This window comes from Spea bombifrons, chromosome 3, assembly GCF_027358695.1.
Source record: "Spea bombifrons isolate aSpeBom1 chromosome 3, aSpeBom1.2.pri, whole genome shotgun sequence".
NCBI classification, from domain to species: domain Eukaryota; kingdom Metazoa; phylum Chordata; class Amphibia; order Anura; family Pelobatidae; genus Spea; species Spea bombifrons.
The window spans coordinates 113,056,282-113,070,142 of NC_071089.1; the positions used below are offsets into that span (position 1 = coordinate 113,056,282).

The following is a 13,861-nucleotide window of genomic DNA, read 5'->3' on the forward strand; positions in this document are numbered from 1 at the left end:
CTTATTAAGCCAGATATAATTGCAGGGGAAATGCTTTTCTCCAAGTTGTATGTTTTCTTCGAATTAAACTATAAAAAAAATAAAATATGTGACTCCACTTAATGAGTCCGTTACTCTGTTTTATAATGAAATGAAAAACCGCTAATGAAAATATCCCCAGGGATACAAGTTAACTAATATGTATAGCGCATACAATGCGATATCTGCCTCGGAAACCGCAGAATTGTCTCACCTCGCTGGCTTTCCCGGGAGACTTGCGGTAAATCTGAGCAATGTGGGAAGTCGTTTGTAAATATAAAGATTCATATCAATAATCCATAAACTACCAATATTTGTGGCCTTTCTGCATTAAGCTTGTCAAATACAGTAGTAGAAAAAAGAGTAGAAAAATGGTCCTATAGGCTCACTAAACAATGTGAATTATCCATAAATTTGGGGGGGGTTCCCCGAAATCCTCTTTATTCAGCACATGAGAATGAGTTTGTTTTTAGCCACAGAAAACATTCTTTTCAAACAGAACTTAAAGGCTTAAAGGGGAACTCCTTCCATTTTTTAGTTCTAGTATCAGATTAAAAATAGCGCTTTTTTAAAACCATTTTTATAAAACATTTCTAGTTTTTGCATAATATAATGTTTTCGGGCGGCTGCATATTATTGATATAAATGTGTTCTCGCTCTGGTATCTTAGCCCAATCTACAAGACAAACAACCTGACTCCTTATCATACTGCTTTGTAATAAAAAGTAGAATGGCTCAGTCTTAATCACCCAGCTGAACACACCTATTGGTCATGGTTTAGTGAATAAACGAGGGTCTAATCTGCCTAATGGACCCTAACAACCTCAGCCCTTGGCATAATCTAATTGCTTAGCATGTTTTAATTATATACCTTTATAGATTGTAAGCTCACAAGAACAGAGCCCTCTACTCCTTCTGTACCAGCGTGTCCTCGTGTGTGTTAAGCCTACTATCACATTTTCTATTATGTTTTGGCCCTCCTCTTATTGTAATCTGCTGGGACTCTGTGAATACACTTAATGTATGTCAGGTAATGTCTTTGTCTATAATTGGCAGATGTAATACAGATGGAAGGTTGTAGGGCAAATGCACAAACACGTCATGTGTTCTTTGTATGCGTGTGGCGCGCTCCCACTCCTCAGATGTAATAAAATAAGGGAAAATTGAGTATTATTGTCAAGATCTTACAGTAAGAGCAGAAAGAGAACTGGGAGAGAAGAACAAATCACATGGGATTAAGTCAGAAGGGAAGTAATTGACATTGAATAACACCGAAGACATGAAAGTCTCATCAGCAAAACCATCTCCCAAGGAAAGCCGCACAGCGGGGACTGGTATGGGAGCTCTGGATTCTTAATGCTGAATAATACCAATAGCAAACGTTATGGTGGGTGAAGGTGATGGAAAACCCTTCCACGTAAAATTAAGGGGTAGTAGATGCATCATCAAACACTCATCTACAGACACCAGACAGGCCAGAAGGCTTGTTTTTCCCTCAGAAATCTCATGGTGCTGCCACAACCACAAGGGATTTTGGGTAGGCGCATGCAAATAAGGTGAACAATAATCACCTTTTGCCTCTATATCCACTTAATGCCGAGTAACGACAGTTCTTTAAGGAGTCTGAACACCCGGACTTCTCTCTAGTAGGAAGACCTTTGTCATGCCAGAGGTCCTCTCTAGTTCCAGCATCAGCCATATCTGAGGAGGTGTCCTGAGCCAACGCCTGTAGTAGCCGGACAACGTTATTTAATTGTGTTCATGCTGACATAACATGGAGTCAGCGTGATCTGATGGCTATGCATATCATCTTTGTGGTGTCCGAGATATCAAGAAATGTGTGATGGCCACCGGAACGTAAGCCCAGCGGAGGTAGTATGCGTTCTCGGTGTCTACGGCATAAACACGGGAACCTACTGAGGGAGCTGACCCTGAGACTCAGCAAACATTAGCTCCAAGATTCTATACTAAACACTCGTTAGTGGTGGAAGCCCAATGGTTCTAAGAACATGAAAACCGTGATTTGTCATACAGTAAAGAGATTTAGAATTAAGTTAGAAAAGAACCAGCAGGAAAGCAACCATAGCATTGAATCAGAATAGACTATATTCTGCCCAATCACCCTGAGGTAAAAACCCTGAGACTCGGGGGGCAAACACTGAGAGTTGTCAGGTTCATGCAAGACATAAACTTAACTTCCCACTGCCAAAGATCCTGTCGGCTGTAATCAGTAGTGTCTCTTTCTGATGAATTTTGGACAGGACCCCATTAATTCTTCATTATGCCGCATCCACGCTATAAATACTTCCGGCCCGGCTGAATAGGGCATAACAGGGCAGCATTTGCCCCACGATAGAGTTGTTTCAGTGTTCTTTTGACGACATTTGGTCTCTGTGGCTGTGAACAGGGCTGTTCGTGCGTGTTGTCCCGTGTACCATATGTGTTTGTTGGTTGCCATATTACTATCCCGCTTGGCTTATCATCCTGGCAGAAAACTGGAAGTTTGCCCCAATGGTCGTGCGCCAGCAGAGCAATCTGTCAACCAGAGCCGCTATACTGGTCGGCTACTGGATAAAATCCAACCGCACGGAATGACACCGAAGCATAATATTATTCTTCACTTTTAACCGGCACGCAAGGGGTTAAACGCGCATGTCATACAGGTGTAGGGGGGGCCTGTTTACTCCTTCTTTCTTAACACAGATCTTTACCTGCTTTAATTATATAGGTCTATTTGCTTTGCTTCACCTGCTCTTTCTGCTTCCGTCGCTTCATTAACTTGGAATCCGAAGCCTCTGCGGAAGTTTGCAATGTAAATGACGGCAGCGGCCGCGGTCCAGGCATTAATCGAACCCGCGCTTTCTATTTTCTGCTCTGCTTTTACCGCTCGCTTTTTTTAATCATTTCTCTGAAAAGGGCTGCACGAGTTCGAGGATTTCAAGAGACAGAGTTGTTCTGGAATCTTTAACCCCCCAGGTGCTGCCCGGGGTCTGTTGGTTAACCACTTCGGTTCTAGAGGAAGAAGCTGTTCAATGTTATAAGAAACATTGATTCCATGTAATGTAAGGACGTTTTCCTTTACTGAGAGGGTGCTAGCAGCCACATATTATTATTATTATTACTATTATTATTACTATTGTTTTATAAAGCGCCATCATATTCCGTAGCGCTGTACAATGGGTAGACAGGACCTTACGAGTAGTATACAATTTGACTTACAAAAACAACAGGTGAGGAGCAGACATCAAAAGCACATCTTAAAGATTAATTTGTGTAATAAGTATAGGAAACTCTTAAAAAAGACATGTATCTCGGCCGAGAATACCAAAACACAAAAGCACTAAGCAAGGAGGGGCTCAGTAATGCGTCACGCTTCAATATGTCTCTTCAGGCCCAGCGTTACCCCCCATACACCACCATGTATCGGTACGGACCAAAGAACCAATGGAGGCGAGAATCTGGCCGTGCCTGGGAACTTCCCAGAGAAGGCTACCCGGAGCTCTCCCTCTTCTGGTAGTGAAGGGGTGTGGCTAGCCACGTGTGGGGTGGGGCTGAAACCAGACAGCTTTAAGTGGTCATGGAGCTGGAGGGGAAGTGGGTGTGGCCAAATGTCATCTCCCTGCCAGGAGAAATAAAAATGACATGGAGACCCGGGGAAGCAGCGATTCACCTGGAGACCCCCAGTCAAACCTGTAGAGTTTCCAGGGATGACTATGAGTATTTTGCCTAGAGTCCAAATTACCTAGACGATCTCTGGTTAATTTTGCCTGGTGCTCCCGACGTCAGATAACTGGGTCTCCGGGTGTGATCTCTGAGTGAACATTTGGCGTTGCCCACCTCCCATCCCTTTGAAGACTCTTTTTGGGGCTAGCGAGTTGTCCTTAAAGCGGACACCCCCTTCCTACAAGAGAAAGATAACTCCATAAGACGTGTTGGCCCAGCAGTTACTTTATTGTCCTCAAAGTCTCGTTTCTGTAGACAGCTTCCAATTTGCTTGCTTTTTTTTTCCCCTGCTCCATCCTTTATTTCTCGCCGAGGTTCTGTATGAACAAGGAAACGAATTAGACTTTATCAGATTTCCATTGTACCTGGGAATCTCGGAATCAAAGAGCTGCCGTCCACAACCGCAATGATTAATGATTTGGCGTATTCATCTTCTGACCTTGGATAGAGGGGAAAAAAACGATAGCAAAGGCGGCAGTAGCTAGGATTAGACTCAAGGGTCCGTCTTCACTTTATCTTCTAAAGAGGCCAGCGAGACAGCCACGAGGAAGCCATTAATTTACAAAACTCACCTCTCTTATCCTGCCTATTCCCGGGGTAAATCAAAGGGGCAGATGCTTTGTCCTCGCAAATTAGAGCATTGTTTGGCCTATCCTTCTGAACTCGTGCCCAGGTAGAATGAATCACACGTGGCGTCATATGGAATGCATGCGTAGGAAGCAATCAGTGTCTGTACAATGTAACTATATATATATAAGCACACACACCTTCATATTATTTACTAATTACAGCTATTTTTGATCAATGTCAAGAACAATAGCATTATTTAATGCGTCGTGCTTGTTTTTTTAATCCTACAAAAGCAGCGCAAAAAAAGATGCAATTTCATCATCACCTAATATACTTAGGGATTTTTTTATTTATCATCTCATTTTTTTTTCACGCTGCTTATTACTTGATTTATATTTATATTATTCTAACGTGATTCCACTCCAAGGATTGCAGAAAAATGAGGGACAGATCATGAAATCAAGATGTCAATTTTTGTTTTATTCTGTGTATAAAGAGAGGCATTAGAGAAAGTGGAAAGGAGGAAGAAGAAAAGGAAAAAGGAGAAGAGAGAAAACATTGGCGCCTGGTCCCAGTCAGAGGTCCCTAGCTGGTCTAGGCGCATGTTTTGGTTAAGGTGGTTAATATACCATTAACATACTGGAAATGTCCAGGTTTGTCCCAAAGACTCCAGTATCACAGTGGATTACTGAATCTCCAGAGCAGCCTTTAATCTATAGGGGTGGGGTAAATGTTTGGCTCCTCCCACTCACTATAAAGTTCCATCTACTTCCTGTTGTTGCCCCACCCTGTTTATGACTAGTCCAACCTTCTCGATCTAAAGCGTTATTGGGGCATACCTGAATGGCCCTGGTATGATCATTAGTTATGATGATGTAGTTTATTATTATTATTATTTCCGTTTATTAATAATATGAGGAAGAGATGGACGTTCTGATTTGTTGCATGTTGCAGCCCCGCTCCACAGATACCCGAGATAGGTTTATTAGTTCTGTTGGAGTGACCTTTCAGATGATGATTAAATGAAACAGTCCAAGGGCCAGCAGGTTATTAATTAGGTCCAAGGGCCAGCAGGTTATTAATTAGGTCCGAGGGCCAGCAGGTTATTAATTAGGTCCGAGGGCCAGCAGGTTATTAATTAGGCCCACAGGTGACTGGCAGACACACTGAACATATGGGAAATGCCGCCACACATGGGATGTCGAGCTTACTTCACCGCAGCTGTGGACACAAAGGTTAGAATAGCCAGAAGTGACTTTATGTATGTAGTTAATGCCGTGTTACATTGTTTCCACATTTTAATAACGATCGTGGCTCTATTTTGATCTAGTGATCTATTTCAAATCTGTTCAGATTTATGCTTTCCAGATATAGCATCCAACACAAGGCATCTCACGCAAATTCATTTTCCATGGTCCTCTAGTGAAGACGGCGTAGGGATCCTGCTCTCAATCCCAAGTAGGAAGTTGTCCCTAATTTCCTGGACTCTACCTGCGCATGAGCCTAGAAAGCTAGAGATTGTTTAGTGCCGCACGGTCTTTCAATTTTCACCTGAAGGCACATCGGCAAATTACCCTCTAGACTGCAAGCTCGTTTGAGCAGGGCCCTCCTCGCCTGTTGTCTCTGTTAGTCAATTTGTTATGTTACATACTACTTGTTATGTCCTGTCTACCCATTGTACAGGGCTATGGAATTTGATGGCGCTATATAAAACAATAAATAATAATAATAAATAATCACGCGTGATGCTGCAGCAAGATGGCAGCTACCAGACAACGCACCACAGACAATAAGGGGCATTTTTATTATTAGTTATGGGGAGAACTTCAGTGGTCTCTCTCCATGCAGGGAGGGCAAGAAGATTCGGCCTGCCCTTGGTTTTACCAGGATGGATAGAAAAGAAGGGGCTGCATATCTCCTAAGGGGGGGTGCAGTCCCAGAAGAGGGAAAAATTGGGATCCAATGTCTTCTGTGGCTCTAGATGGGCGCAGTTCACTGGTCACCTTTTTCATGATACCTCTGGCTTTGGGATTTCAGTCATGTAAGTTGCCAAGTTTTCTCTGCCTTTTGGCTAAAATCAAGTGAGAGAAGGAGAGCTTGGCCGTCTGGCCTCAAGGCTGGGTATGCAGGAAGCCTGAGGTCTCCTTATAGAACCCCCTGGTTAGGTCCACCCAAGTGGTCGCCACTAGTGTTGTTGGGGATGTGGGTTATGACAAATACTTATGAAGCCAGCCATGGACTGGGGCCTTAATAGCACTTAAGTTTTTTTAATTTTTTTCTGTTTTTTTGCACGTGTGCGACCTTTGATTGGCTTTGATTGAGCTTATTCAGGGGCACACACTGAAAATGCCACATTAGATTTAGATCACGTAAGGGGTGTGGGTTGACTTTCTGGCGCCTTTGAAGACTTCAGTGGTCTCTCCTATTTGGAGACCTAGAATATCTGGCCCTTCTCTAGTTTTCCAGGAAAAGAGGAAGATTGGGATCCAACGTCCTCCATGGCCTTAAGTAAAGCTCAGTCGCCAGTTGCCTTCTTCACATGGTGGAGAAAGCACGGTACCTCAGGCTTTGAAGACTAAATCACATCAATTGCCCCTAGAACCAAAACCATGGGGGGGGGTTGTGTGTCATGACTACCGCTGCTTCTTTGTATTTTGCACGATTGATTGTCTCAGGTGTACCGTGTCATTAATCTGCTAGTTGTTAATCTTCTATAGGATTGCCGGCACTAGTAACCCTGGAGAGATGAGCAGATTGACCCACCTGGGAAAGTCCAGGCTACCCAAAGCTGGAATAATTATATTTATTAATGAATTAATACTAAACATATTAGCCCCACAGATTAAAGAGTCTTGAAAAGGCTGAAAAAATTTTCAGGAATTGCTATATATTTTTTTGATTCTGGATTAACCGATTCTCAGTTCCGCACGCCGTGTGCTTAGTGGGCGAAAGGCTTTAAATGACTTCTGCTCTTTCTTCTTGTTTAGTTAAAGGATCAGTAAAGGGGAGAGCGTAACGTTCCTGTTGAAACGAGCGAGTGTTGACACGCGGCGTCGTGCTCATATATAATTATGTCCCTGAGGACATCATCCATACGTTAGGTGTGACATTTGCCATTCCAGAGAGGCAGTATTTGCTGCGTTCATTCCTACACACTCATCTGTTTTAATGGAGAGCATTATGCGGCGTGGTCTATATGACCGGATCTGAAATTCTCAGAAAAGGTGGTTAACTAAAGACATTTTTCGATCTCCTTCCCTTTAAATGAGCGACCGTGTCTCTAACCTTTGTGTCCCGTACACTGTTGGCATGGGGACAGTCCCAAAGTGACAAGTGCTATAGTTTATATATATATACATCATATACACCATCTATATCATACATGCATCCTCTACTGAATGGAGCATGTACAGTGGATAGAAGTTAAGAACCAACACATTTTATTCATTTTTTTTTCAGGAAAAGACAAGAAAATAGTAAAAAAAAAATAACTTTTATTGGGTATGCATTACAAGAGGGTGTATATTATTTTTTTTTAAATTTTAAATATTTTCCTAGTCCCCTGGTTGCTTATAGTATGGGGACATAAATCTATTGCAGGCAGCCTGGTAACTTTTCCTGATTCAGGTATAGTATATGCGGAGGTACTCCCCACACACACACTTTAGGAACGGGGCTGCGCATAGACTTGTATTCCTTTATGTTTAAGGAAAAAAACAGGCAGAAATCATTTTGTCGCGTCTGCAAACATTAAGATAAAAAATATTGTAAAAATAAATCCAGGGAAGGTGGTTATGATACTTCGGATACGTATCACACGGGGGAGATTACTGCATTATTTCCGCACGCAATCAACCAAACAAATCGCAGCGGCGACTCGTTCAGAGCTTTTCCCATCGTCTTCATTTCCTGCGTCAATAACGAGCGATCGTTAGCTCGATACCAACGCCTAATACGGATCTGCCACATTTTACAGCTCGCTTTAGTAAATGATCGTATGTAATAGTGTTTCACCAAAACCACTCTATTGTTTGTTTTTGTTTTTTTTTAAATAAATTTTAAAAAATCTTACAAATAAAGATCCATTAAAGGTCGTAGGTCACCGCTCCCGGCAGGTACATTTAGAGATTAGTTGTAAATCCTTTATGTTGCTTTGTACCTTTTTAACCCCTTCACGACAAAGCCTGTACATGTACGGGCTCACAATGCATTGTCATTCATGAGTTGAAGGACAACCGGTTGTCCTTAAGGGGTTAATATTCTTTCTTTCATTCTTCTTGTGTGAAAGAATGGAAACTTGTTAGTGAAGATGAAGCGACTAAACGCACGGTTTGTAGTCTCAGCATTACCCTTCCCGCCTGGTCGCCGTGTACGGTCAGGGGTATTTAGGATTAATCATGGGGTATTAATGAGCAGTCCTCGGTTCTGCTGTAAGGCAGAGCGTTGCTCCGATCCCCCGTCACCGCCTGCATCTGGATTGCAGCGACATCTACTGACGCTGACGGGGAAAATGATGTTAAATTCTTGCAATTTTCTGCTCAATGGTTCTCTGGAAGCATGAAATGGGATAACTGTTCCACCCAAGCAATTCAGCTAAATGAAAAAAAGAGCAAAAGAAAACGTGTCGGTCCGGAGACAGAATGACTGATTCCGTATGGTGTTATTTTGGCTGTCATGTTAACCAAGCTGTTCCATGTTAACCGTATGATGATTAAAGAACGAAGCACAAGAATAATCAATTATCATCAACAGAGTGATAAATATCACCTGGGAACTCAGCGGTGTCATCCCGATCTACTAGACAAACACCCCGACTCCTTATCATACTGCCTGTGATTAACAGAATGTCTCGGTCTCAATTACCCAGCCGGACACTCTCACTAATGAAAGGAACAGACTTCATTAGCATCGCCATAAAGCATCGGCTCAGTGTGGTGTTTCAGCCGGGAATGTCACCCAAAATATCACATGACTGACAGCAATGGCCGCCTCCAGGTCTGCAAAATGAGAGAAAATATTGTATACAGCTCTGGGGGTTATATTACTGTATACAGCGCTGGGGGTTATATTACTGTATACAGCGCTGGGGGTGTTATTGTATACAGCTCTGGGTGTGTTATTGTATACAGCTCTGGGGGTTATATTACTGTATACAGCGCTGGGGGTTATATTACTGTATACAGAGCTGGGGGGTTATTACTGTATACAGCGCTGGGGGTTATATTACTGTATATAGCGCTGGGGGTTATATTACTGTATACAGCACTGGGGGTTATTACTGTATACAGCGCTGGGGGTTATATTACTGTATACAGCGCTGGGGTTATATTACTGTATAGAGCGCTGGGGGTTATTACTGTATACAGCGCTGGGGTTATATTACTGTATACAGCGCTGGGGGTTATTACTGTATACAGCGCTGGGGGTTATATTACTGTATACAGCCCTGGGGGTTATATTACTGTATACAGCGCTGGGGGTTATATTACTGTATACAGCGCTGGGGGTTATTACTGTATACAGCGCTGGGGGTTATTACTGTATACAGCGCTGGGGGTGTTACTGTATACAGCTCTGCGGGTTATATTACTGTATACAGTGCTGGGGGTTATATTACTGTATACAGCGCTGGGGGATTATATTACTGTATACAGTGCTGGGGGTTATATTACTGTATACAGCGCTGGGGGTTATATTACTGTATACAGTGCTGGGGGGTTATATTACTGTATACAGCGCTGGGGGGTTATTACTGTATACAGTGCTGGGGGTTATTACTGTATACAGTGCTGGGGGTTCTATTACTGTATACAGCACTGGGGGTTATATTACTGTATACAGCGCTGGGGGTTATATTACTGTATACAGTGCTGGGGGGTTATATTACTGTATACAGCGCTGGGGGGTTATTACTGTATACAGTGCTGGGGGTTATTACTGTATATAGCGCTGGGGGTTATATTACTGTATACAGCGCTGGGGTTATATTACTGTATACAGCGCTGGGGGTTATTACTGTATACAGCGCTGGGGGTTATATTACTGTATACAGTGCTGGGGGGTTATATTACTGTATACAGCGCTGGGGGGTTATTACTGTATACAGTGCTAGGGGGTTATTACTGTATACAGTGCTGGGGGTTCTATTACTGTATACAGCGCTGGGGGTTATTGATGTTGGGAGGTAATAGTAACGAGGGCAGTCTGAGTTAAGCCCATTGCAAATCTTTTCCGCATACAGCGCTACGATGGTTTCCGTGCTCAGTAATTTCCTACGGGCGGCTTTATCAGCAAGGATGATTGATTGGTATCAATGGACGGCCCGATTCGATTGGATTGGCTGAAAAGAAGCGGTGTCACAAGAGTTAACACATTGCTTTCCGGGGAAATAAACATTGACAATATTCTTTATGGATTATAATTATGGACGCATTTCCTTTCTTGCTATTGATTGACTGCAATTATTCAATACCGCCTTTATTAGTCTTTTGGATCTCAAATCCCACCATCCTCAGGCATCCTCCTCATACCCTTAGAGCCCCCCAACCTCTGCAGTTTTATCACTCCTTGCCAGTCTTCTAACCTACTGAAGAAAAGTCATCTCAGCCAGAAGATGATTCAATTGTTAGTCCATCCCTACACCTATTCATGCCACGCATGAGGTCATCGTGATGTCACATGTATTCTAGACACAATTGTTCTCTAATAATAGCTGGTTTGTAAAATACCGTCTCCATATCTGACACCTACGCTAGACGTTCGCGTTCCTTCGCATGCCAGATAATAGAGCCGAGCTTTCGTTAGACTTCAGAGAAGGAGACTTTGTTCGCCGTTATAGATTCCGTTATAGAGTCAAAGATCAGAGCAGACGTGAGCCGAGGAGCCGAGGACCGATGAATTTTAAAGTACACAGGAAAGCGGCGCGTGGCCGGGAATTAGAAATCCTAATTTTTGCCTTCGTTTCTGTAACGCCGCACATCAGAGATACTCTCCGTGGGAAGAATATCAAGCTGCGCAGAGACCTGCCCCGGCCGACCCCGGCAAAATGCCGCTCAGTGAAAAGAATATTCTCCAAACAGCACAACTGTCATCCTTTTACATCACAGAGCCGTTTAAAAAACGTGCGGCGCGGTTACACGGGGGACGGGCGCTTCCAGACGTCTATTTAAAAAAAGTCTTCGGATATGGAGAGAGAGAAAAAAACTTGAAGAACAAAAATATATAATTTATGGAAGAATACGTTAATCGCCATTAGTGCCGCATTTTACATTCAGGCGCTGTACTATTTTAATACTAGCTTTTATAATTAACCAGGAGTAAGGTACCTCCATACAGTTCTGCTGTTTCACCTACAAAAGTACATTTACCATTACAAGACAAGTATGTACCATGAGAGAAACAGCCTCCCAGCAGAGGTGGTAGATGTTAATACAATGGGGGGGATTTAAACACGCATGGGATAGACATACGGCTCCTGAATCTAAGGCGAGACCAACGACTGATTTAGGTCTGAGTCTTTACAGCGGGTAAAAAGGACGACTAGACGGGGGGCCGAATGGGGCCGATCTGCCGTCACATAGAAGTTTTAATGCGTTTTTAATTACTCGTTCCCGTGTGATGTCATGCTTATAATTCTTTATACCCCGATGTGCATTCTCGGGGGTTTTAAATCTTCATTTCTTATTCCTGCCAATAATCCGGGGTTCTGTTGAATAGTGTAAGGATTTTTAGGCAGCGGAAGAACTGTTTGAAGAATTTCTTTTTTGTGGATGTTGTGAATCGATTTTTTTTTTAACTAAAAAAAGTTCATCTTTGTATCGGAAGAAACATCTTAAAGGGGCTTTAAACGTTAAAAATAAGCATTTTTTTCCAGAAATAGGCATCTAGTTATCATCCTCTCTACTGATCTAAGTTAAGTCGGCAGGTGGTCGTCGGGGACAGTGTGGGTCATGCTGTATCTCCTATAGTATAAGATGCTTTCCAAAACTTGTGGGGGCTTCGTAAAAAAAGAAAAACTGTAGAAAACAATTATCCCTGCTTCTCCAGGTCAACCCCCCCAATCCTCCAGGTCCCCGGAGCGCGGCCCTGACGTGCCCCCTTCCCTGCCCATTTCCTTTCTAAATGGGGGCGTTTCCCGTGATGTCAGCGAGAACGAGCACTGATGTCAGCGAGAATGTCCCCCGACGTCAGCGGGACCGCTGGCAAGGGTAGGGTCCGGGTAGCCGGAGCCCAGGTATGGGTATCATCCACCACAGTCATTCCCGGAGGCTCTCAGAGTCCCGAGGTTTCGCAGGCTCGGGGATAACGCATAATTCTTCTATTTGGGGTGGGGGAGGGAGCCTTGGTCATTGGTATCTCACTAGGCCTCGGTCCCAAATGAAGCAGGGGACGGGTGAGAGCTTTGGGTCTCCTGGCCCAGGTTCTTCCTAGGTATGACCATGCGTGGTGAGTCTCGTGAGTGTTGTCTACGATATACAGTGAAATAACGCGGTCAAAAAATCATTTCACGCAGATATTAAAGTTCTAACCGCAGCATAAGCTTGGAAAGGACCGTCCGTCTTACTAGAAGCTCACGGTTTGGGAAAAATCAATAGAGAAAGTTTACGGTCTTTATGTTTTGCTCAGATTTTAGGAGCTTTTGTTAATCCTTTATTCTCACCGATTTATCCCTTCTCTCTTCCCACTGGATAGACAACAAATACGCCCCGGCCGTCACCCTCAACGGCTTTATCTTCATCCTCGGAGGAGCTTATGCCAGAGCGACTACAATCTACGACCCAGAGAAGGAGAATATTAAAGCCGGACCCAACATGAATCACTCCAGGCAATTTTGCAGGTGAGACGAAACCAACTAACTTGTTTTCTAGCGAAAAGCTTGGCTGGCCCTGCATAATGTATAGCTAAATCAGTGAAGGTTCTTGAAAGTTTCTTTACCCATTAAACTGTGTGCAATGGCGGACCAGCTCAGCCTCTCACGCCGGAGAAACCTGTGTAGTGATGGCTCTTCACAATAAACAGTGAAGAGAGTTATAACCACAACTAAGCAGACCAGGCCCAGTGCGGCAGGGTCCAGGGGGCACCAGTCCCGCTGGTACAAAACCTGGGGGCAGATCATCCACTTGGGCAATCAACCCTCCCGGTTTGCCGCTGCACAACGGGTCGGTTACAAGGGAGATACTTGATCTCTCCAACCAACCTATTTCCGCTTCAATAAAAGTAATTGCCTGTCTTTATGACATGGCGCGCTGGAATATGATGTCATGTGCCGGCGCTTCGTTCCTTAAAGGTGCTCATCGCCTTTGATTGTACTTGGGACGCCGACCGCAGAGGGCAACAGCAGCCCCGGTGGTAATCACACCACTGTCCGTATGTGTTAATGTATATTTGTTACATGTGTGTGATAACCAAACCATTTAAAGTGCGCAGAGCTGCATTTATTAACGTTTAATAAACAAAAGGTAATAATGTGATTCCTCTGCAGCGTTACAACCAATATAGGGCGAAATAAGAAAACTTCTACCTGATTTCTGTTAACAGTAATATAAATAGT

General features: G+C 43.5%; 1 protein-coding gene across 1 annotated transcript in view; it reads left to right on the forward strand.

Annotated features, from left to right (window-relative positions):
- Positions 1-13,861, forward strand: part of KLHL29 (kelch like family member 29) — a 387,892-nt gene that overhangs the window by 371,175 nt on the left and 2,856 nt on the right. The window contains exon 13 of the mRNA XM_053459279.1: positions 13,003-13,147. Coding sequence (XP_053315254.1) covers positions 13,003-13,147 — 145 coding nt within the window. The remainder of the gene's footprint in view (positions 1-13,002; positions 13,148-13,861) is intronic.